Source organism: Acanthopagrus latus, chromosome 2 (genome assembly GCF_904848185.1).
Source record: "Acanthopagrus latus isolate v.2019 chromosome 2, fAcaLat1.1, whole genome shotgun sequence".
Lineage (NCBI taxonomy): Eukaryota > Metazoa > Chordata > Actinopteri > Spariformes > Sparidae > Acanthopagrus > Acanthopagrus latus.
This window is the reverse complement of record NC_051040.1, coordinates 6,137,532-6,163,999: the sequence shown is the minus strand read 5'-3', so window position 1 is coordinate 6,163,999 and position 26,468 is coordinate 6,137,532. Positions and strand designations below refer to the sequence as shown.

General features: G+C 40.9%; 1 protein-coding gene across 1 annotated transcript in view; it reads left to right on the top strand.

The window, feature by feature from the left end:
• gbe1b (glucan (1,4-alpha-), branching enzyme 1b) overlaps window positions 1–26,468 on the top strand; it is an 88,032-nt gene that overhangs the window by 48,091 nt on the left and 13,473 nt on the right. Inside the window, exons 13-14 of the mRNA XM_037082087.1 lie at window positions 11,444–11,628; window positions 17,278–17,408. Coding sequence (XP_036937982.1) covers window positions 11,444–11,628; window positions 17,278–17,408 — 316 coding nt within the window. The remainder of the gene's footprint in view (window positions 1–11,443; window positions 11,629–17,277; window positions 17,409–26,468) is intronic.

Genomic DNA, 26,468 nt, shown 5'->3' with positions numbered 1-26,468 from the left:
ATCATAACGCTGCCCCGTTCGGTAGACACCAGGCATGATGGGTGCATCGCTCAGGAACAGGGTAAATCCGTACTCATCAGACCACATCACCTTTTTCAAAGAGTCCAATCTTTATGCTCCCTTGCAAATTGAAGCCTTTTTTTTTTTCGATTAGCTTCACTGATATGTGTTCTTAAGCCTAAACAGCTGTATAGTCCCAATCCCCTTGAGTTCTCTTCACATTATGCTCCTGGAAACACTTTTTTTAAAATCATGACCATTCAGGACCATTTTCTGACCACAGTTCTTCCTCGAAGATGACAGTTGATGCACGGTTCATGGTTCATGCGTTGGACAGTTCTTGACCCAATTTGAGTAGTTTCAGCAATCTCCGTAGTTGTTTCCTGCTTGATGCAGGCCAGTAATTCGACCCTTCTGAAACAGAGTAACATCTTTTCCAGGACCACACAAAATGTCTTCCGACATGGTTGTAATGAGAATGAGTAGCTACTCACTGTATCAGTTAGGGCTTAAAAACGTTTTGCCAGCTGAAGTGTACAATCTGATGAAATTTAAACCAGCTCTGCCGTTCAATGATATGTGTAATATTGGGGTCATGGCTAAAGCCGGTGTTGTACTGGACTGCATTATACTGAGAGGTGTTTGGGTCACTGCCATCAGTGAGTGCCATTGCAATTGCAAACACGATGATCGATGTAATTCACATTGCCTGTCAGTGTTTCTAACGTTGTGGCTGAAGTGTTTATTTATATATGTATGTTTTCTTGCCTCTCACCTGTACTGTGCATTATAAATCCTTACATATTTTTTTTTCTGTTCATACTCAGAGTCATTTAAAATTACAGATGCTTAAGTGTTAGACAGATTTATTGAGATTCATCTTTCAACTATAGATTCTGGTATTCAACCTCTATGTTTTCACTTAACGTTTCAACCAGAGAGTTTGACTGTAACTCCCTTCCATCCTTTCTTGATACAGTCTAAGTGGAAAAAATGTCTCTCATCGCCTTGTAAAACCTGCCCCTAATGTTGATCCTGCTTCTCGTCCTGCTGGCTGTGAGCCGTTTTTAACCTCCGGATCAAAGATAACTCCTCTTGCTGATGCAGTCTGGCCCGGCCTGGACTGGAAGCCTTTTATTACCAGTTTTACTGCCAGAGCTTCTGGATACTTTATCACATATGTGACTGTCCTCCACTCCCTCAGTATAAACCTTTTATGCATCAGTTAACTTGGGTTTTGTGTCCTAGAGTTGTGTTTCGGTGAAAAAAGGACAAAGTCCTCTGAAGTTTTAGCTGAGCTCTTCTAAAAAACATGAAAACCACTCAAAGTAAATAAAATCTCCTTGATCAAAATGATTATTCAACAATTACCACCAATTGTGGTCTGTAGAACAAATGATGCAAATGTTTTTTTATCCTTCTCTGTTAAGTAATGATCAGTGGATTGAAGAAGATGTGGATAGAAGAGCGGTATTAAGCAGAGAAAGGAATATTGTTCTCTTCTGAGAGCTGATGTCTGGCTGACTAAAACAATGGTGGCATCATCTCTTTATAACAGTAACAATGAATGAGAGTTAGAAGTGTTTCATGTAGACAAGATCGAGAAAATAAGTTTAAAAGTCTACAAAGACCCACCACACTTAAGTTCATTACTGAGAACTTTCCAAAGTTCAAGCAGTCAGACAAGCATTGGGGATATGCTGAAGAAAATGGAAAAAAAGAAAATCAAGTAGATCTAAGATGACATGCCGTGTCAATGGATCAATGAAGGGAGAGTCATTATTCAGCGCCGAGCAAGAGCAAATTGTTTGAGCAAGCAAATCAATTTGAAGTGCCTAGCCTAGAAAAACCCATTTATTTACTCGTGACCAATAGCAAACACCACACAGCAAGAGGACAGAGGGAACATCCGTATTTGAGATGCTGAGAGATGGATACAGTAAAGGATGTTGGAGTGTCAATGACATTAAAGCACCAAGTGGCGTGGCAGTAATGAAACGCCTCAGTGGTTTTATCATTATATCAGCAGGGACAGAATGGAAGCGCTCGCACTTCCTGACTTTCAGGGCTCAGAGAGACTTAAGATAACCTTGCAGATTTACAGTCTAAATTATTGAGGTAAAAACTTCTCCCAGCACTACGTATTCACAGAGTGCTCCAGCGCAACAGGCAACCATTATACTGCGGCCTTGGACGATGAATTGAAAACTAGTGCTTCCTCCTCATACATTTCAAATAGATAATCTCACTGAGAGCTGGCTGTGCTTTCAGGCTTGTGGTTTTCTTGGATGAATGAGGCAATCCATGCACTGCTGTTGAACCAGTGATGCTTATTTAATGTGCAAACTGGGAGTAGGAGTGTACATTAACACAGTAACAAGAAATCAATCTAGCAAGTGCAAATAATCATTGCATCCCGTCTGAAGTTTTTTTTTTTTCTTCACTGTATCTGAAACCTTCGGTGACTCTTGCCTTCCCATCCCCTCTGATTCCCTCATTGATCTCCCTGTGCCAGAATCCCTCCAATGGAAAACACATTGATCCTTGGCTCCTTCTTGTGCTGCTAATTACAGAGGGGACTGTGTCACTGTCAGGCCCTTATCTGATGCAGGGTTGTGTACAGGAGTAATGGGATGTGCCAGCTGCAAAGCTGTCTGACACAACCTTGTGTAAACATGGTTGCCCCCCATTAATCATATCGTTATTAGACCCAACATAACCATAACTAGGTATCAACATTACCTAACAAACGTGTTTTTTGTTTTGTTTTTGTTTTTTTGCATTGCTGCAAAATTTCTGATTTCTGATATGAACCTGAACATTAGCATAATATGGTATAATGTTTACCATGTTCACTGTCTTAGTATAGCACATTAGCAAGATGATTGCTCAGTTTAAGCACTAAACACAAAGTTGGTTTGAGGCTGTAGGCAATGTAATTTGTTTTACAGATTTTTTTGATCATACACAAAAATAGTGGACATGTCTGACAGGCGGTGGTGCTGGATTGAATTCATCTTGTAGGAGGCATGAATGTGTGGCAGTCCATCTTATAGTTGTCAGGACATTTTCACTGATACTACAAATGTCAATAGAGAAAAATCACCAAACATTAGGATTCATTCATCCTTTTGGGACCAATAATGTCTTGATAAAATGTAATTGCATTTACCAAAAAGTTTGAGCCACAGTGAACCTTGCAATTTGGGGTTTTCACTTTTCTAGTTCTGGCCAACAGCCCCATCAGTAATATTAATAACTTAAGTGGGTCAAGAAACATGAGTTGTCAGGTCATACAGGTATTAATCAATTTCAATCCTTCATTGAAGTCGGACCTTGTAAAAAAAAAAAAAAGAAAAACTGTAATAATCCATTAATGGTTGTTAAAAAACTATCTTGCCTACATTTAGCCAAAATTATCTCAGATAGTGGCACCCCAGATATATTAGGAGACACAAATTGTGTTTTTATTTATGTGTGCATTGTGGTGAGAATCCATCATATTTTATCCTTGTACTCAAAGAGCTATCTGGTTTACTTCAGCTGTGAAGAGGCAGAGGAAGGTTATTAACATGGTGATTAATGCAGGCATATGGGAGGCACACTGCTGTGTTATCGTCGAGGAGAGGGGGATGATTACCTAATGGAGGTGTGTCCAATGTGTTTCTTTAAAGTAGAAATGAAAAGAAGAGTCAAAGGCTTCCACGGGCCACTAAATCAACCTGCACCGGAAATCAATCATCTCCACTGCACTTTATAGAATAATAACATTAGGAAATTGAGAGTAAATAGAGGCAAAAAAGGCAGGTGCACTTCACTGTTAATGAAGTGTAGCTCTTTTAAAAAACTTTTATCAAAGCACCAGATACAGGCTAGGCAAACTCCTCTGTGTGTGTGTGTGTGTGTGTGTGTGTGTGTGTGTGTGTGTGTGTGTGTGTGTGTGTGTGTGTGTGTGTGTGTGTGTGTGTGTGTGTGTGTGTGTGTGTGTGTGTGTGTGTGTGTGTGTGTGTGTGTGTGTGTGTGTGTGTGTGTGCATGGACATGCCTCCACGTGATAATAAGGAATATCTTGATGCTGCCTGCTCATTAATGGGGAAAATACACACTTTAACATTTTCACACTGTTAAGTAGCCGTAATGCTTTTGCATTTCTGGGTAGATTTTGTTGTGTGGTGGGACTCTTATTTGTTCAGTTCAAGAGAGGGCCAACAGATGAAGTCACATCGTGGTGAAATACTTGGAGTGCAGCTCATTATTTCGCCCTCACCGTGTTCATGCTTGTAGTTCAGTTCCTGCAGGCTAAACCAAAGGGAAAACACACGATGTACTGTTTCGTTTTGGTTCTAGTCTATATAGAGGTCATGCTGACTTATTACAAATAAACCAAGAGTTGTAAACAGGAAGTCACATGGATTTACAGGTAGCTCATTTTTAGGTTTTAGTTTTGGCGAGCTATTCTGCATCGTCAGCTGTGCTGGCCCGCCGGGAAAATCAAAACCAAATTTATTTTTGGTGACCAACAGCAAGAGAGGCTGTGCTTACCATTGCTTAGAGTCTGTACAGACTTTCCCCGGTGGTCACAAAACACTGGCACCAAATGAAATGGCAGGTCATGAGCAGCAGTTCAGATTGTGACACGACTTCATGTGTCACAAATAATAACGGAGGAGTGGTGACAGCTCACAGAAACGAGCTGCCTGGTGTTGCAATGTGATTGGGGGAAGTTGTTTCAGTAATCGGCAGACAAATTATGTGTAACTGTCACATATCCACGATCAGCCAAGGCTACAGACACAGAGCAGTTGAAACAAACCTTTTCAGCCGGTCTCATTGCAATGGTTTGATCAGTGTTCTGAGGCACAGGCATCAGAGTTCGTTCAAAGCACAGCAAAACAGTCCGTTGTAGTGCGGGGATACGGCCGTCCCCACACTGGCCTGCAGGGGTGTCATGTGTCATAGAGGGGTTTTGATCCCCGTGACACATTTTATCTGAGCACATCTTCAAACGGGGCGTAGAAACTAATCAGGGAAATCACCTGCTGCACTCCTTGGTTGGAAAAACGGAGCTCCCAGAAGCCAACAAAAAAACGATTTACATGCTAATAGCATACAGCCTGGAGTTTATCCAAATGTTATATGTTCTGTTCAGTCAAGGAGAAATCAAAGTACATCTCCAGTTTGCACTACAAAGTGATCCAAGATGCGGGCTGACAGATGTCAATCAAACTTCAGCTTTGGGGAACTGCTGCTAATTAAACTTCAAGAGGACTCCAACAGATTTTCCATTTTGTTTTAACAGATTTTCACAGAGAGAGTATTTTTAACACTATCCACAATTTGTTGATTTTTCTTCAGCTGTGAGTTGCTCCACCAACCCTTCTGTGCATTGCAACAGAGTCCATGAACAGCATGCTATCAAATCACCAGATTTAGTATTCCAATACCAATACACTGCGTCCTCTAAACCTGCTTTTATTTAGACTGTAGCCTGGAATTGGGCCACGGCTCTGGAAGGACTCATTACACATAGTTTGAATACCTGTGTAATGCATTTGAAGATGGCACCGTCATGGGTCTGTTGTCAGTGGCACGTAAAGTACAACAACCACTTTGAAGTCTTTTTTTGTGATCCCAACTGTGCGTGACACACCGCTGCAATGATCCATTTCTCACTTTTTCTTCAACAGAAAATGTATCGCGCTGCTGTGGTTGCTCTTACTCCAACCACCTACAAGTACTCCATGCAACACAGTGCAACACTGAGAGCCCATATCCCCAGGGCGTGTCTAAAGTCATTCTGGGAAATGTAGGAACTCAAATGTAGTATGTTGGAACCAGACTGAGGGTGGATACACCAAAATAGTAAATTATTCATTGAACATCACATATTGATGTCTGACGGTGAAAGTGAGTACGTGAATGTGGATTTTTTTTTTTCTCCTTGAGAATGAGCTCCCTGAGGTAATCATGGGGCTTATTCCTGAGGTGCTACTTAAAGGGAGGAGCCTCTAGCACAGTGTTTGAGAGCATTCTTTGATGCCATTGCTCCCTCTTGACATGTCTTGATATCTCCTGAATTCTACCTGAATCCAGAGATTGTTATGCTGGCTGTGACTGCCTTTGTAAAGTGGAAAAAAAGAAAAGAGGGGAAAAAAAAAGACATCATATTTCTTTTATTGAAGAAAGGTTGTCAGATTGTAGCATGTCCTTGACATCTTTCATTCAGCACAATCCTATGTGTCATACTTGGGTTTTCAAGTGGGTTGAGAATAGACAGTGTACTGTACCGTTTTCTTTGTAGTTTCAGAGTGGAGCCCTCAGAACAGGTTTTTTTTTGTTTTCCCAGCGTTATTTGCACTAAAATGTGCATTTTTGTGCTAAGCTAATCACAGTGAGCTTATTCAACACCTAGTGTAGCACTGATCCTCATCAAATACATGTTGATGGAGGTCAACTCAATTCTAACAACTACTTACAGTGTCTTTTTTTATATATTTCAAGCAAGCGTTGCCCTTTAACTGCACTCACTTCACGAGCTTATGCAGAGAAGAGCAACCGTGGACAATCTGTCCCCCTGCACCTGTTTATGCAGTAAAAACCAGACCTCACAGTCTGCATTCAATTCTGACTGTAGAGTGTTACAGAGTATATCACTCAGGAAGCGGTGCCCCTGCACCGGCAAGGTCATATAGCACATATAGTGTATCATTACTGTAAAAGTTGCAGGTATTATGTCTCCAAACTCCTGGTATCAAGAGGTAAAAACAGACATGATACACGTCCGAGGAATGTTAATTTGTAAACAGCCACCACTGCTGATTAAAATCTAAGAATCAGTAGGAAATATTCACGAACAACAAAATGTATTACTCACATTATGTTTACCCTTACCAACTTCACCAGCCACCAAATGAAATGTACTGTAATAATACATATTTTTATGGATTTGAACATTGTAGGAAATATTAGGATTAATTCAAGTACACACCTCAACAAAAGTTTTTAATTTTTTTTTTTTTTTTTTTAGACCTTTCAATGCAGAAGTGTTACATAATATGTCCATACATAGTGGAAGTGGTGGACTGTGCATCTGCAGCAGCTTGGTCAGCAGCCCTGCGCCTCAAATAATGCTGTATGTTCCCCTCTAGCATTAATTCTTGACGTGTCCCTCTTGGGTAGTTGGATCAGTCGAACACATGACTTTGACCCAGAGACGGCTTCAAATTTGGTGTGACTTGTTACACAAGTTACGTAACCATGCCTAAACATAAACAAACTGCAACTGTTGCACAACATTGACAGTCCAAAACTTAGGATATGTGAAATATATAAAGAGGGGTAAGTCGACATCGTAGGGGGTGAGAACATGTTGCAGCTCGAGAACATGTTGGCTCTGCACAATAGCTGTTATCATTTTTTTACACACCCGTTTGTCCCTGCCAACATCCAGCCTTTGAGAGGCAAGCCCAGGCACCACTGGCCTGCAACAATATTCCCCAGTTCCTCGGGTTGTCGTCACGGTGCTGCCTGCACCTGAGTCATTTCCACTTACACCTGTATTGTCAAAAAGGTTGTTTGTCAAGCAGGAGTTAATGTGTAACCTGACATTGCACTGACTCAATGCAAGACTTTCAGGTCAGTCAATGTAAGTAACCAAATATTTCACTGTGTGTTTTCTTCAAAATATGTCAAACAGTGCAGCGTGTGGTTATCGAGCAGAGAGGGAGGATGATTTGTACAGTGCAGGAAGTTGACTATTTCTTCCTTGAGGTTTTGAAGTCACCATATAGGTGAGGAGATGTACACATTAGACAGTCCCTCTAGTGGCAGCAGAGCACTCACAAGAACTTCATCATCCCTCTGCTTGAGGGCAATCATGCCTACCAGACACATCATCCACCGGCCTTGTGGCCATGCCCGTGACATAGCCCACAGCTGCTGCAACAACCATGGTGAAATTGCTCATTTGCCTCTCTAAGGTGGACAAAAAACAACTCATGGGAGCGCTAACCTTTAAGAAATTCCTGCTATGAAGCCTTCACACACTCCCATGTCTTTCGGCCCTGGATTGATGGAAACTGACTTGGAGGTGCCCTCTAGAAAAAGTGAGCGGGGCCACAAGGGGGGAAGTTTACTGCTGCTGGTCTTAGATGTGAACTCAAATGCACTGGTGAAGTCTCACCAAACTACTCATCTGATGAGCCAGTATCCCAGATTGGGAAGGATGCGACTGCATCGTCTTGCGTCCTGCCAAGACGAGTTGTCCTCATCTGCTTTGGGAGAGCGCAGCAGCACGGATCTGGGAAGGCACAGAGGGCGGCCTTGCATAACTGCTGCCACACTACAGCACAGCCAGCCTCGCTGTGATTACACTGGAGTATCATCCATAGTGAATGTGAGAAGCAATTATAGCGCTGCTGTCTTCTTGTCATCTGATGAGAAAGCCATGTGGTCCACAGATTCTGGCTGGGTGTTGAGCCGAGTCAGTGACAGCAGTCTCAGCACTAAGGTGACACTGACAAGCAAACCTGGGCAGGAGAGAAGAAAAGTAGTTGAGGACCAGCGTCACTGCTGCCCTTACACAAGCTCCAATCAGGTTGGATAGACTGATTCTGATTGGCTTAGTAGCCAATTTACGTCAGTCAAAACGCAGAGTGGTTATTTCCCAAAATGAAGCACATCTGAAGCAGAACTACGGCTGATCTTATTGGATGAAAATTGATCAGGATGATCACACCGCATGGATCCACAGTCTTTCAAAGCAGAATTTATATTCAAAGCACACTATACTGTATTTGCCAGAAAATGTGCTATTTCACCAATGTGGTACTCCTCCCTCAAAGAATGTCTTGTGTATCTTCCTTTCATTGTAATTTAGCATGAATTTATCTCAAGAATGAAAAGCCACATTAACATGAAATCGAATGTGTTGGTTCACATTCCAACAGGGATGAAACCCTAATGATTTGGGTGATCCTCTGACCTTCCCTCCAGCACATTCAGGCCAAACTTTTAATTGTCAATGTATCTGGGAAAAAAAAAAAATTCAAATTTTACTCGGAAGAATTTATTTTGCTGACCTCCTGACCTGCACTGACACACCGTCATTACAGAAAAGCTGCTAATTTTAAATGAGTGCATCTCGCGGCCTGTTGCTAACACAGTCGCAAACCTTGCTACGGAAAAAAACACTTAATAATTAATTCTCTCTAGACTTCAGTTGAAAAACCAAATCGCAACCTCATGTCTTGATAAACTCAGATAAGACATTATTAATTTATCAGGAGAGGCGGAAAGTTTGTAAGAGGGTGATGTGCTGATGCATGGCCTCTGTGATCACAGTTATAAATGCTGCAGAGCCAAAAAAAAGTAAGAAGATTTAGCAGTAAGGGATCCTTTACTTCTTTAAATTGCAATATGATTTCCTTATTTAAAGGGTAACGCCACTACTGCATATGTGGAAAGAAAGTAGTATAAAGCACTTTGAAACTCCAGTCGAAGCTGCGTGTTGTAGATTAAATTAAATCCAGTGCCTCAGTGGCTAAAGTTGCACTGTTTTAAACATCTCTGGCCACATGTGGAGTTTTTTTTTTAATAAAAAAACAAACAATAAAAAGGAAATGTCATGAAAACTTTATTAAGAATTCATATTTAAGAGTACTTATTAAAATGGAGTGTTATATGTTGAACTTTGACTCGCTTTTTCTGTTTCATGAGGAATAACCGAAGACACGCTCACGCAGTGTACGACTTCTGACTTTTTTTCTCCCCAAATCCCTAACTCAACACAGTCTCGATGAGACTATTTGCATGTGAAATATTAATACGGGAGTCTCAGATGCACAATGAACGTGTGGTGTACACATCCCTCTCGGTGGAGTGCAGGGGGGAAAAGTCTGCCTTTGACTGCCAGTGTTGCGAGTCTGAGGTGTAATTTCCTCCTTTACATTTCAAGTTCAGCTGTGTGGGAGGCTTGTTATTCATGCAGATGTCACAAGAAAAGGCTCTCTCTCTCCTCCTCCCTCTTTACCTCTCTCTTCCTCCCTCTCTCCGCATGTCTTTGCTGCCCTAATTCTGAGGCAAGTGCTGCAGTGGGCTCGTTCTGTTGGCAGTCCGTGCCTTATTGTTTGCTACTTCTTTAACACCTACATAATGTATTTCATTAGAATCTGCTGTCAGTCCCTGTCCGTTCCACTTCATCCCATCACGACATGGTTCCTTTTTTTTTAAGTAGGTGGGGGGGCTCTTAACACCAAATAAACAACTAGCCTGTATTCTGTTGTCATGCATCTTCCTCTGTCTCTTGTCTGCGGGTTTCTTCCTCTGCCGGGAATTCAATTATCATGGCTGTTGTTTTATGATGTTGTCGTGACATCCGATGACGGATTCATTATCTCATCTCCTGGCCTGACAGTGTAGTAGCAGCAGGACTGCTGTTTCCTGCATGCGTGCATATGCATCCAGATTTACATCTGGACTGTAATCCTCTCTCCATCTGATCAGACTGCGGCCAGTCTGGAGGTTTTACACCATCCCTAGTTGGATTTCTCCTCTCAATTATAAGACGTCAACAAAAACGAAAAATCTTTGAGGGTGTATCGTTACATCAGGTTGTAGTATTACATTATTAGTCTTTCTTTTTAAATTATTATTGGCAAATGTTACCCTCAAATGCAGGCAAATGTCATGACATTTTATTACATTATTAGGTTTTATTACATTTCACTCAGGTCAAGTGTGCATTTTATTACATTTCTAGGTGTTATTACAGATTCCAGAATTTGTAACAACATCGGACACGACCGCGCATTAAAAGTGCAGCTGTACTAGTGACTGTGAAATGGTAGAATATTTCAGAAATGTAGACAGTGTTTTTTTTTTCTATGTTATTATTATTTCTGTTATTTGTGCATATCTGTGTCAGACTTGTGAACGGATTTTTGCATTTTCTTTTTGTTTCCATCATTCACTTGCAGTTTTCTCTCTGTTACGGAGGAATCGTATATGAATATATCCTGGTGAATTAATTGCATATTTTTGATGAAAATCAAGCACTCAAGTGAAACCTGTGGGATTTATTTGCGCACTGTTTTCACGTGTGTTGGCTTTTTTCAAGCTTTAAGGTTCCTGGGTGAAGGGAAGATTGGCACAAGATAGTTGGTGAAATGTTTGTGGAAAGTGGTGTGTGTGTGTGTGTGTGTGTGTGTGTGTGTGTGCGTGTGTTTTAATTTGAGAAGCACTATCTTCTGCGGGGTCATGATGAGGTCGCCGATGGTCGCGGGCTCTGGTCCCTTTGATCTCCGCTATTTTCTATCTTGTTAAAATTGCACCAAACCCAAAAAGAAGCTCATACAACGCAGCACGATAGAGTATGCTAATTCACAGATACTGTGCTCCTTCCCCTTCATTATGTACATTCTTTAATAACACTCTCTGTGTTGCAGGGAATGAGTTTGGCCATCCTGAGTGGCTGGATTTCCCCAGAGAGGGGAACAATCAGAGTTACCACTATGCCCGGCGGCAGTTTAACCTAGTGGATATGGATCACCTCCGCTACTGTCAGCTCTACGCCTTTGACCGGGACATGAACCGTACCGAAGACAAGTACGGCTGGCTGGCTGCCCCACCTGTAAGGACATCACACACTCACTGTACAGTAGGCTTTGTGCAGACACTCTCAATGACAAAATCACATGAAAACATGATGTCGCTGCACCGTGTTTTAGTCGCATGCAGAACATTTTACAACTTTATAAGTGTTTGTACATTTTTTAGCTCATATAAGATTTTGTATTCTAAATGTATTCAAGAGCCACCATTTTTACTCACCTTTAGAGTTTAGACTGTTTGAACATTGGGGAGCAGCCCAGTCAGCAGATTAATGTTGGCAATGTACGTTTCGGCTCCAAGGATATGGTGACACTTTATTTTTCTCTCATGGAACAACTTTACTTTGCCAAAAGTTCAGTTTTATCTTAATGCTTATGGTCTGGTTAAGTTTAGGCACCAAAAACACAACATTTCAGATTAAATGGCAAGAAATTGTCCTGATGCCTCATCAAAAATATACCAAGTCGCCACAAAGACAGCTGGAAACTGTCCTCAGGTCTCGTCCAGTAAATGCAGTGTTGTTGCCACTACAATGGCTTACAGATGCTAAGATTTATTTGTGGTGACTGGGCTGTGGAAGTCCTGTAGTTGTTAGGTGGGTGGAGATGAATACACCATAACCATGTCCTGTTTCTGTGGCTGCCGTCAAGGTCAACAGTAAAAATCATATTTGACTTTAATGCAATTTTTTTGCCTTCGCCTGCATTTGAAGCCTATGGGAGAAAAAAAAAAATGTTTTTTTTTTCTGGAGGGGCTGACAGAAAGAATTGGGATAATACAAATGGAAAGTGTGGCTAAATGACGGGAATTAGAAGTGAGTCTCTAATACCCTCCTTCACATCCTCAGGAATCAGTCTTCAGATTACAGCTACTTCACACTGCTGCGTTACTGACCTGCATCTCAGGGCAGAGAGGGAAATGTACTGTACTACAGAGTGTAATTAGTGACACGTCTGGTTCAAGGATAATTTCTGTATATTGGTCTTTCAACCAAAAGCATATTCTGACTAACTGGAACCTCTTACACCCTTGACAACTGGATGAAATGGAGCTTTGGAGGTATTGCAAAGGGAAAGCGCAGCCTGGCTGCTTTCTGAGCTCCCTTTTGGGGGAACGGGAGGAAATGCTGATCCCAGAGGATGTTACTGGCAGGGAAGACGCATACATTTGGCACCAGCGCTGACCCGCTACACACTGGGTGCTGTTTCTCTGGTAGATGACAGCTCTACATTGTATACTCAAGACATCATGATTGTGTCGTTTCTTTGATTTGTTACCGCAAATCGTGTTTAAAAGGATGCTGTTGGATTATACAGTGGCAGTTTGGTATTTGTCGTTTCCTTGAAGTTACTGTTATATATAAATCTCAAGGCAGCTTGCATGTGTAGGGAATAGTAAGACAATCCACCACAAGAATGATTTCTAAATATTGGGCTTTTTTACCTCTAAACAAGGGTTTTCTTTGTTGAAGGTTTCATCAGTAGGTTCATCATTGGGAAGGACAGACAGGATGTGCATGTGTGTAGTTTTATGTGTCCTTTTGGTTGGTTGGTTGGTTCTTCTTCTTCTTTTTCACACATGAGAAAGAGTTATTTTATAAATGTAAGCTACCGAATAGTTCTGTGGTAATAGAAAGGTTTTGACAGATTGTTGTCAGAATTTCAGGGGAACATATTTATTTGGATAATAATGATTAGACAGAAAAATGATATTTTGTTTATCCTTGCAACAAGGGTCTTGCCTTGAAATAAAAATAAAGAATGCTATAATCACAGGAAAAAAAAACAAAAAACTGAACAGCTCTTATGAAGGCCGCTGGACACTGTGCAGATATTTTGAGAAACAAGGTGAATCAAAAACATCTGATTCTAGATTTAATGACCAAAGACAGTCAGCTTTAAAAGTCTGACAGGTCCGAACTCTCCCAATGTAACTGCTGCTGCACTGTAGGTAAATACACAGACCAACCAGAGTATGACACAGTATGCACTGCCAACTAGGGTCCGACTGATGTGGCGTTTTGGAGGAGAATAACTACCAATATTTGGAACCGATATATACATTTTCAGTGAAAAAAAATCTTGATATCATAAATTTAAACAAACAGTGATGGAAAGTAACTAACTACAACTTACCTCACCTGTAAGTCCGAGCGGAGCCCAATTGCGCTATTTTTTTAGCACCTGTGGTGACTTATAAGTGAATTGGCGAGGCAGATAATCAGTCTGTCACTACTGCCGACATTGTAAGTACACATAGACACATATGTATTATTGTACATTCACACAATACTTCGCAACTGCTTCTTTCCACACATGGTGCTGAGGGGCGTCAGGAGGCGGAGCTGCGTTCACTATCAAGAGAAATCACATATCAACCAAGCTCAGAGCATCTGTATCCACGGCGGGTGCTTTTTTTTTAATGATGTAAAAACCAGGGCTGTTAAGTAATTAATTACATGCTCTGTGATTAAGTAGTCTAAATTAATTGCATTTATGATCTGTCACAGTTAGTGTGCATTTAAACGCCTGTTTGGAGGGCGGGTCGTCGAGACTCGTTGCTCACGGTAGCATCAGGGGCTGTGTTCGGTCTGATCTCAGGGCTTTCTGCTAAGTGCTCTGCGTTCAGGTCTTATTTCAGGCTTGAAATACTCCAGTGGTGCAAAAATTTCTCACTGCAGGAACTGCACAGTACAGCGACGATTTGGGCTATCCATTCGGCCATATTGCAAATTTGATGATATTTGGATTAATGTTCAACCCCACACACCACAGACAGGCAGCTTCCTGGTCTCCAGATCACATTTGGACAGTGGTCTGAAGACCAGAGTGAAGTCATAGATAACATATCAGTTCCAGGGGGTCTCTGTTGCTGACCCTGCTCTCAGGTCTCAGACAGTGTCCTCAGAAGCCGCTGAGACAAATGTATCATTCAGGGATTGATACAATTTGACAAGAAGACTTTGTCGAACATCACTCACAGATAATGCCAATATCTGCTCCCAGACTCTGCTGTAATAGCCAGTTGAGTCTGAATCCTCTGGGCAGATTATCAATGACATCGCCAAGGTAATCTTGCTTAGTGGGAATATTCTATGGCTTGGTTCAATATTTCAGTGTGGTGGGAGGATCCAAGCGTGTTTTGTAGTTAAAATGAGAGGCAGGAGAGGATCTGTCGGCAGCGCTCTCTGTTGTCCCAGGTGTAACTGAACTAAGCGGAAATGGAAACACGCAGGGACGTTGCTTGAAAGTGTGGTTTGTGCCCGCCTCTTTGAAGATGCGCAGCTGTGAGCTTCAAAAGACCAAACTCTGGACCTGAACCGCAGCTCCTGTTCGTGCAGGGATAGCATCACTTGCATGCCCCCTCTGTGATGAAATGTAAATAAACCAGTAGATGCTAGGAAACACGCTATGGCGTCCAGAGTACTCTGAGTCCTACTTACACCAGACTTACTTTTACTGGGGAAATTACAGTTCCCCATAAGGAGGCACGGGCCAGTGTGAACATGTCATGCCACAATTATCCTGACATTCTTTAATGATGCTTAAAACCCTTAAAACAGTTCTAAACATACAATCAATTTAGCTTACACTTTGTGCAGAAACAAATAGTTTTTATTGCATCACAGATAGGATACAGTGAATCTTAAATAAGGTAATGAATAAATGGTGCGTAGCTCATCTCTCAGTCGTTTTTTAGTTTTGGAACCGAAGTATTTCCACAGGGTAAGTCAAACCTTAAGCCATGATGACAGGCTACAGCTTTTGGATTGACTGGAAAGATGTGGACTTCAACATAAAGTTCAAAGTAAATCACTCGTGTGAGTATTTTCAGCATTCCCCCGATAATGGAATTTCACCGTGATGAAATTATCCTGAGTGTCGTAATCGCAGTCCGGCATAAAATCTTCCATCCTTCCATTCAACAGTAGGAGATACTTTCACTAGCTGGAAATATAACTTCCCTCCAGACGTGTTTTAAGATGGATATGAAACACTGTCGTTTGATTACGAGTGTGTTTCTGATATGGTTTTACAACAATAGAAGTTCTAATATCTTGTTAAAAGCTTTCAAATTAAGTCAATGAATATGCAGATATGTGTCAGGTAAAACATTCAGCTACTTCACAGGAGATGTCTCTTACTTCACTGTGAAGTCTAGAGTTTGTTTAGAGGAGGCTTCACGTCTCCACATCACACTTGTGTAAATTGAATATTCTTTTCAATGAGCACAGAGAGTGTCCACTTTCCCAGTCAATGTGAAAATGGTGTCACACTCTGCACATACATCCTTCTACACAGTCAGGCTCAAACTTTCAGCTGTAGGAACAAGAAGAAATTAAATCTAGCTTTCTTTGTGACAGTAAAAGCTGTGTGTGAATCAATTTTTCGATTTTTGTTAGCATGATACAATAAACTTTCTACTAAAGCAGTCATTGGATTTAAATTAACAGTTTGGTCACATACAATAGCAGTCCCTCATCAAACCTCAGGGGAAAAGTCAAAATGTTATTTTTGACCTCACATCCAGCCGTGGGTTACATCATCAAATGTATTTTCAATGTCTTCTGTCTCCCCAGAAACATTAATGTTTGCTTCGGGGGCAAAACTAACGTTTAAATCCAATTTTTCCTCAAACCGTGCTGGCTGCACTGCAGCCGACTTAACTTACCTTCCAGTGAAGAGAGGGAGCGGAGAGGAGGGTCGCAGTTTGTGGAAATATTGGATTTTAGCAGTGGTTTGACAAAAATATTTTCATTCAGTGCGCTGAGGTCACAAATGGAGCTACTATAGAGATTTACTCATGCACTCAAGGCTAAGTTTCACCCACAAAACTGTTGTTTCAGGTCAGAATGATGCTGCAGGCTGTAACAGAAACAGAAACCTAACAAGCTCTAAGACCTAATGTCCGACTAGTAGAAGCTGCTTTGAGATCAGGCGATCCGATGTTTGCATTTTACAGTTTACCGTTTAAAATCATAGTTAGATGATGATTTAGAAAACCACTCTGAATATAATCACAACAATTTTACGATAATCACCAAATCTACTGGCCACATTTAAATTATTTATTTATAAATTTGCAATATATATGCTTGTTGGGGTCACAGCTGCAGGATATATTTGTTTTCCAATGCTGAAGCAGTTACAGCCAGCGAGAGGGGCTTTCCATTACTCCAACTTTGTGGACTTCTCATGTAGAAATGGACTTGTTAAAAGACTCCAGACTGTCAGCTCATTCCTTAACCTCCATCCTCTCTGCCAGTCCAGTTGCAGGGGTGCTTATCTTCTCATTCAGCCGTGAATATGCTGCCCTGAAATTGGCTTGGGGAACAAGGCACTAAAAATAGGGGGTTGGGTGACATTGATAATCTCTGCTAATGACACGTTAACAGTAGCTCGCTCCACAGGAGAGTGGCGGCTTTATCATGTGCAGCTGTCTAAAGCTGACAGTGTGTGCATCGCACTACCCTGGGCCGCTGCTTTCTGCTGATGAGTGCTACCTGAAATTTTGGTGTGGGAATGTTTCTCAGCCTATTTGGAAATGTGGAGTCCACTGATATAATGTGCCTCATTATAAGTCTCTAAATCCAAGATGAGAAAGGTAATGACTATTCATGAAGATATATTTTATTAGGTTTTTTTTCCTCCCTCTTCTTCCCCTCCAGGCCTTTGTCAGTGCCAAGCATGAAGGGGACAAGGTCATTGTGTTTGACAGGGCAAATGTGCTCTTTATCTTCAACTTCCACCCAACTAAGAGCTTCCAGGGCTACAGGGTGGCTGTAGACGTTCCAGGAAAGTATCCTTTTTGCTCTTCATCTGTCTCGATTCCGGTAAGTCTTCAGACTTGGGCTTTCTTCTGACACACCACAGTGGGCACCAACAGTGTCTCTCAGAGTGATGATGTCTTTGTTAGTTACTTCTTTTATGCAACAACATGACTCATTTTATTTATTTTAATCACTAAATGATGATATTTTAACCAAGCCGGGGTTGAAGGGAGACAGAAATATAAAAATTGGAACTGCATGACCTGTATGAACATTAATACTCTTAAAGCTCACAGAGAGAATATGAACCGTTTGGGGAACACTTTGGTCCAAATTGACATAAAGTATGTGACCAACTTTTTAGTACAGACATTAATGGTCCCCAGTGGATAAATCTTATCATCTGTGCTTCTGTAACTTTTCATCAAGCACCGCTAAAGTCCAAATTTCCACTCATCCAACACTTCATTACAGGATTCACTAGAATGAATGACCACATTCCCGTCAGATCAGCTGCATCCTAAGCCCCTTTCACACATGCAGTCTATCCCCGAAATGTTCAGGAACATTTCCTACATGGGCGTCTGAGTGAATGAGAGCAGGGACTGATATTCAGGGAAATCTATACAGCCAATTTCCCATTTCAAGACCTAGTAACATTTCAGGGAAAATGCCAGCATGGCTATGTTGTGAATGAAAGCAGCAACTTTGCAAGCATGTAAAAGGTCACCTCCATCAGACTAAAGGCACTTTGAGGCGCAGCCAGCACACCAATCACAAGACTCGACTGATGACTTATATGAACCTACATGCTGTTCACAGCTCAGTCTGTCTAGTTCAGTTCAGACCCCCCCCGATACTGTCCTGCCCCCTTCGCGAGGCCGCCCTCCACCCCCAGTAAGTTGCATCTGCTGTATACTTCTCAGTAATGAGTACTGAATGCATAATATGCTTTTATCTGAAATGTAATATCAGACAGTGGGTACTATAGTATGAACAATAATTCAATAGGCTGCATATCCTGGTAGTCCGTACTGCACAGAGTTACTTCAACTGGGACCCGTATTAATTATGTGAAGATTTGATATCATCGAGCAAATTCAGCCGTCATCCTAACTGCTAATACATAACTGCTGATATGAATTTGAGAGGGGAACATGGTTCAAAATGATTGTACCAATATATTTGTTACTAAAGAGGCTGAAAAATCACCTTTGAGGTGATCTATTCCTCTGGACTGAGCGGTGGATCAGGGATCTAATCTTTGTGTCAGACTTGTTTAAAGTAAATTTGATTTGTCAGACCCCCAGTTTTATTGGCAGCGATCTCACCGAGGCTAAGACTTTCGTGATGTAACTTCAGCAGTCACTGCTGAGAGGAATATGAGTCAGTTGTTTATAGTGGTGTTGTTATGCTATTAGAGAGAAATAATAGCAGAGCCCAGTGATTCAGAAAGCTCTCTCTTTAGCGGCATTGGCTGTCTGTCTTCCCAGCAAGCAGTGCAGAGGAATTTAATGAGTCCCACAGTTGTGATTACAGCAGGCTTAATGATCAGGGATGTGAAGGGGGACAGAAAGCTGACAGATTTGTATTTATTATAATGGACATCACTCTCTTCTGGAGCCCAGTGAAGCTCATGCCAGCAGCTTCCCGGATGGATACGAAGCTGTGTTGCTTTTTCAGCTATGACTTAAATAATTTGATGGTGAGTCGAGACGCAGACAGAGTTTGTTAGTTTTGTCTGGATGGCAGCAGTTCAGATCACTATCCATGAGCAGTTCCATCTTAAATCATGATGATTGGATTGGCTGACAATGAGGCTGTGAAACAGCAGTTGTTGCTTTGATTTTGACATTATTTCTTTTGTCTCATTTAGATCAATGTGCTCATGCTTCTTTTGAATTGAAATGGTACAATACAACAACGTTTTTAATAGGGATCCTCCTTATAATGCCATTATATTAACAAGCAATATGTTTTACTGCATCGATTGTATTGTATTTTGCCCTGTTGTTGTTGTTATTATTAATAATTATTAAGGACAGTTGTTATATTGTATATTGTTGCATAAATGTTGAGGTCATAATATAACTTATGACACTGGATATAAAACAATACAATAAGAACATTTCAGATCTTTACTGCAAATGTTAATGATCGTCAAAAAACAGAAAACCGAACATGTCATTAAACAGTATGTGAACATTGAGACAAAATGATAATCAAGTTTATTTGATGATTAAAAAACCACGCAAGTAACCCCTAATCTCCTAATATCATGCGTTAATTGTAAGCTTGTTTGATGTGCAGTAATTGTGCGCTCTGCCTCGTGTTTTCGGCTCTGCCTTGATGGGGTGAATCCTGGGCGCACCACTAATAGCCTTGCCGCAGTGTCTGTAACACCGTTTTTGAGGGTTTATTTTCATTTAGATGGAACCACATCTCTTCCTCCTGGTGCTTCTTTTGATGTTTAAGGAGAGGCCTCAGATACCGGGTGGGTTGAGAGAAAATGCAAATAAATGTGAGGGCAAAGCTCTGGCTGTCATTATACAGAGAAGCAGTAAACACATAAAGGCAAATGTGCTGTGTGTGTGAGGAAGGTAAATGCGTCGTGTGTACGAGGAGATGCAGATCCTCCGATGGGAATGTGTGCAGAGGATCCAATTAGGGGAGAAGACAGATGAAAGTGCCACTCAGAGGCAGAGGAGGTAAACAAGACAAGCTCAAAGAGTCCAAAAGTGCTTTTTCATTACACTCAGCTGTCATATACTTAAACTTTCTTCCACCTGTGTGAGGGTCAGCCATGTCACAGCGGAGCCCCACACCAACGCTGTATCTGGAATAATAGCCGGCCATACAGCTCACCACAGAAAATGGATCCAACACAGGCTGTTATTTCCTTCGGCAATACGGCAAGTGCCATATTATATCAAAAGGGTGTCCCTCTCTAACGAAAAAACCATGAAGCTACCTCCCGCTGCCCTCTGTCACATGCTGGATGGGTGCGTGTTGGTCTCGATGGATCTTCAGGTGGATTTTTAGTTTGCTTGTTAAAATAAAACTGGTAACACTTTCTATGAAGGCCACATCTACAGTGCAGAGTAGGGACATTTGTTGTGTATTATAATGATGCATTTATCATTTTTGACTACAGGCATGAACAAGACTTGATGCTTTCTGATGCACTGTATCAACAATCATAATATACAATAGATGGGACTTGAATTTTTTACATTCAGTGCCATTGCTTTAGGTTGAATGATTAGTCTGATAATACATCATGACGACCTATACACAGCTTGAATATCAACTGTATTCAGGACTCAAAGTATGCTGTCATCGCTCATGCATTGTACTATTATAGCAAACTAATGGTCCTGAATACAGCTGGTTGTTGAGTTTTGTCTGTGTACAGTTTAGATGAGAACAGGCAGTCTAAAGTATTATTAGCCGCATAAGTCGACCTCTGTTTTATAAATAGTCAAGGGCATCCATGAGTCACATCTGTAATGGTTTCTGACTGATGATACAGTGCATCAGAAAGCATCGTGTTAGTTTCTTTAAGAGGCGACAGTGCAAATTAATAAAACTCATGGTTATACATAAGGGATGATGCGAGAATCAGCCAAAAGGCTGCGTTTTTGTTTTTGTTTTTTAATCTGTGGTCTGCCGACCAAGGTGTTGGCCAAGAAGCTTCCTGGAATCCGACATAGCAAAAGACATAAAGAAAAAAAAAAGCAGTAAAAAATAGGGCTCATGACAACACTGGGCACAAAACCAAACAGCACATAATACAGAATAACACAGTGCAGTTTTAAGATGACAGACAGTTGTTGTGAGTAGTCAAACCAGTACTGATGAATAAACAACACATACAATATGACATTGCACACAGACAGAACAATTACATAGCAAGCATGTTTAGTGTTGACTTTCATGGAGCATGTGTCAGTTTATTAATCAGCCATTGTTTTAATTGGTTACTAAATGTTTAGTCATCTAATGTGAAGTGTATCTCACCGCTGACTGACAAATGGCACTTTAACATCTCCTTGCATAGTGAAACAATCAGTTTCAGTTCTTCTGTTGACACACTGGTATTTTAATGTACTTACAACCTGTAATAGTTGATCTGTGTTTATGAATATGAATTATTATGAATGCCCTCATAAATCATTACAGATGTGGCTTTTGGGGAGGTATTTCTAAAAGCCTGCTCCTACGAAACTGGAAACATAAGCAAGATGTTGATAGTCAGCACTTAGTGAGAATGCTTAGAGTTCTGCGTGATGTTTCAGTGTGTGTCATTATTTATACAAACTTAAAATAAATACAAACCAGAACAAAAAAAGTTTTTTCGGCAATGCTGTTCAGATGTGTTGCAGCTAAACCACCACTGTGGTTTTTATTATCTGGGGTAGAATATAAAAGTCCGCTGTCTTTACAAAGATAAATAACAACTCAACTCTATGTAGCCATCATCTTTCAATACCAGTCCTTAGTTTGGCCTCTTTTTCAGACAAGCGTTTCTTTTGCCTCTCCTTGTCCTTTTTTGAATGTGTTTTTTTTCTTTCCTCTCCATGAGGAACAGGAGGGAAAGTGAAGCAAAGCACCTCTCCCAAAATGTTGGCCATTAAAATGCAGTTAACGTCAGCTTTTCGACAGGCACTCAAACCATCAGTGTTTTTTTTAATATTTTTTTTATTATTTTCCTCCGACTCGGGGTGGACACATTCTTTAGGCACCGGCCTTTATCTGGTTGGTTAGAGTATTTGAAATCCCAGTTGGATCCTGTCATGAAAGCTGTACCTGTCGGAGCAGATTGGTCTTTGATTTACACTGTGCCAGTATTCAGTGGAGATTGTGTCAGGTCATCATTCTCCTTTTCTGTCTGAGCCGTTCCTTGAGTGCCGTTTGGAATAATTCAACTGCAGGTGCTGTGACACTAACTAACCACAATTTAGAGTGAAATACACACCGTTGTGCAATCTAGCAGTAATTTACCCTGATATTATCTCAAATCTACCACATGAGGTTTCTGAAAAAAGGAGAATATTCATCTAATTTTTCTTATTTTACCACAGTGCGCTGTAAGATACATCAAGACGGATTACATAAACAAAACTGCATTACTTTTCTGTGCGAGTTGTAACTCTGCCAGATATCACCCACAAGCATCCTCATCAATCCAGAGGCTTGATCTATGATTAGACATTTTGTTGTGACAAATAGAAGAGCTGCTTTTATTTCAGGCATTCAAGGAGCAATCCAGTTTATTGTAACTTGAGTCTTAGTTTTGTAGTTTGTTGAAGTTCAGTTCTCTCGATTATGTTAATGTAATCAAGATTATGCTTGTTTTCAGGTTCATACTTTCATTAGAATATGTTATATGTTCAAAAAACAGAGTCTGAACACTCTGTTGTTGTGCCTGTCTCTTTAAGCCTGAGCAGGCCACACCCACAATGTTTCTATACCAGGTATGCAGGTGTTTTTGCAACCATGGCCATGCTGGAGACTGTGACTGTATAGTTGTGATATCACACGTGTAGGGAAGTCCTGATGTTTCATTTAAAGGCACCAAGCCAAATTCTAATTGCTGATAAAGGACAAACTTCTAAACTTATTATTGACATTAGCCCATAAATCGCAACACAATACCCCATATCTATCAACAGTAAGATCACATCAATCTCTGGCTCAACTATTGGCCCCCAACGCCACAGATGGAACATCAAAACACAAACACACTGTCAAAAAAAGCTCGGCCAAGTCTCGTCTTTCTCCAACAGCTCAATAAATTCAGAGGAAGACAACAAATCACGCTCTGGAGCGATTTGCAGCTAATACATGTTTGCATCAGCGTGGCGCAAGGAAATAGTTCAAACAAATTACAGAGTGAAGACAACATTCTGTGACATTAGTTTTAAGGCATTATATATATCATATCACTCACGCACTTTAAATGTACAATATGTAATTTTCTCCAATATTACACTGTCAAAACAAAACATGATACATTCTGACTGTTAAGATTCAAACTAATATGGTTATGACATGGACTCATTTCATCATGGACTGTTTCTAAACTGCAATAATTGAAAGTGTTCTCGCAGCATCTAACAGCCTGATTCACACAGTCAAACCTACGTTCTTAATTAGTCATCCAAAATCCACTGGCACCCCGCCTCGCATCAATAAAACCCCTCTCACAAAACTAATCACTAGAAAAGCAAGACGGGGACTGTTTGCACAAATTTACAGCGAGTGTGATAGGTGAAAGATGATCCAGGAAGTCCCTCTGCAATTAATAATTTCGATAAAATATTTAATTAATTGTTGCAGTAAATTATTAATTTCGTTCTTACAGTTTCACACCTGGCATTGAGTTCAGCAGTACATGGCAGTCGAGCCCTCTGGAGCAGTAATTATTTTTATCTGCATAGATTCATGTAACGGTCATATGGAATCATTATTTCAAAACAAAAGCATGCAAGTATGACAAAGGACACTCTAGATGTCTTCAAACTTGTAACAATAGAACAACAGCTGTTTAAACAGTGCTTTAAGGTGTCATGCTCTTCATATAATGTGACAGACGTCCATTTATTTTGGTATTAAACGTCTTCTTGGGTCTCACTTTACTTCAGCTTTTTTAGATATAGCTGCTGCTTGGCTAGACTGGTCTTTTTATTCCTCTGTGACAGAAAACTGTTTCTACCATTTCTTCCACTCTGATGTAACTCGCACCAGCTGAGCAGAAGGCAGGGAACGGTCTCCTCTGAAAAGGCAAGATACGGTATTTAGAAAGCTTACGAGGCCAAGCCACATTCTTCAGATGTGCACACACATCTCGCTCAGCTCTTGTTCACCCACGCCAGGGTGCTATTACTTTCATAAAGGCAGAAAAAAAAACGACAAGCTGATGGAGCAACTAAGTGGTGGCTTGGTCTGCAATCATGGTCATGGCCAGATTGTTTTCAGGTCATCAATGGCTCTAATCACCGAGCTTCGGACTGCCTTCTTTTCTTTCACTTCATTGGGCAAAATTGATTGTGTTCTTAAATCTTCCCCTTCATTCGCAAAGGCTGTATTGATTACAATACTTTACAGCTGAACTGCAAGCGGTTGTTACGGCCGTCTGTAGCCACTAACAAAGACGTAATCGCTCAAACCTTCCAACTACCAATTTGCGCTTGTGCTCGCTTCCTTGCAGAGAAGTTTGCCAGGGAACTCTGAATTACTGTAACTAAGTCTCATTTCTAGCTGTGTCGCAGACGTGCACACATGCAATCCACAAGACTGGGAATGCACAACAAGCGGCGCGAAGAAGCACTGTAGTAACACTAACACTCCAAATTCAGTGCACAAACATAGTCAATACAGTGTTGGAATCACTTAATGTTGAGGTTTTTATTGTTTGTATAAGGAGGATTAACCTTTGAAATCACATACTGTATCTCCTCAGTTTCCCTGAAGCATTATAAGAGCATTTCCATATTCTCTGGAAACCGTCACAGCAGAACGAGTTTGCTCTGTCAATAAAACACCAGAGAGTCTTCATAGAGCAGAGGAGGTGTGGAGGAGGGGTCTTCCTCCCCAGTAGAAACAATGCACAGAGCAGCACTTCTTTTTAATCATCGCTATCAAAGCAGACAAGCAAGCAGCAAAAGCGGAATTTTCCCGGCTGCGGGGCAGAATGAGCCAGTGTTTAAGGATCACACTCCAACTCCAGAATATTGCCTATGGGGAGATAAGGTGATTATTCAGCCAGCCAATTAGGGGCCTGTTTGCATGTCTGCTCCTCTCTCCTGGTGTTTGTTGTAGTGCTGCTCCTTACAGCTCCTGTCCCTGAGAGACAGGAGTAAATAATGCACCGCACAGATGTTTATAGGTTTTTACTCTATGCATGGACATCAGGTACACGTGTAGGCTACCAAGCATTTCTGAAAAGACGCGAGGAGGAGGCTGCAGAAAAGTTTTCAAATCTTAAGTGTATATTTATGTACATACTTGTCAAAGTGCACTTTCTTGCATTTTGAATCCGGCTTTTAAAACGTCTTAAGTATTTCCTCTGACATTAATAACGGCCTTGTAACCGATTCCGACATCCATCCTGTTTTTTTCCTTGTTTTTTTTTTGTCAAGCAAGGAGATGGGGACCATGCTAATGTCAAAGGGAGGAGGAGTTTTCTGAAAGTCATAGTTTCTTAACACAGTTTCGAAGCTCTATCCGAACAATTCAGATATCACGTTCGTCATTATTCTCCATCTCCCCCAGCTGAAGGGCATAATTCATCACGTAATCGATTTGAACCCGCATTTTCGTTAAAAAGGGGGATATATTCTAAAGCCCTCACTGGAGCATATTGTATCATTTACATATTATATCTCATGCAGTGTCTCTCTGTCTCTCTTCCTCTTCAAGAACACACATATTTCATGAAACTGTGGTAACATTATTATGGAAGCTGCCATCATTCAGCTTTTTCAGAAGCACAGCAGAGAGGTTGTGTAAAACGCATCACACACACACACAGACACACACAGACACACACACACACACACACACACACACACACACACCTCGACTATACATGATCAGAATTTTTTTTTTTTTGACTATTGAACCGTCTCAGTGCAGCAAAGAACCACCACCACGCCATCTTACTCCAAGATATGTCATGTTGTTTTACAACTCTGATTTTTATTTATTTATTTTTTTCCCTTTTTTTTATAATGAGCACCTGATAAAGACTCTTCAATGGCAAAGTAAAAACTATCTATTGATGTAGGGATGGGACTGCAGAATGGGAACCATTAAGAACCGGTTGCAAATTGTCGGATTCATTAAAAAACATATGCCTTTGAACTCATTATTTCCATTCGTGTCAGCATTCTTCTTTGAGTTTCACATTGCGAAACAATTTACGTCAAACTCATGTACTGTATCTCCCCCCGCTGGAGCGTTTTTACAGAGGAGTAAAGGCAGAGAGGATGAAACAGTCTAAAGCATGGCATCATTTTCCAATGAAAAATGAGAGTGGAAACATTAGCAATATATAGAAACATTTTTGACACAACATTATAATA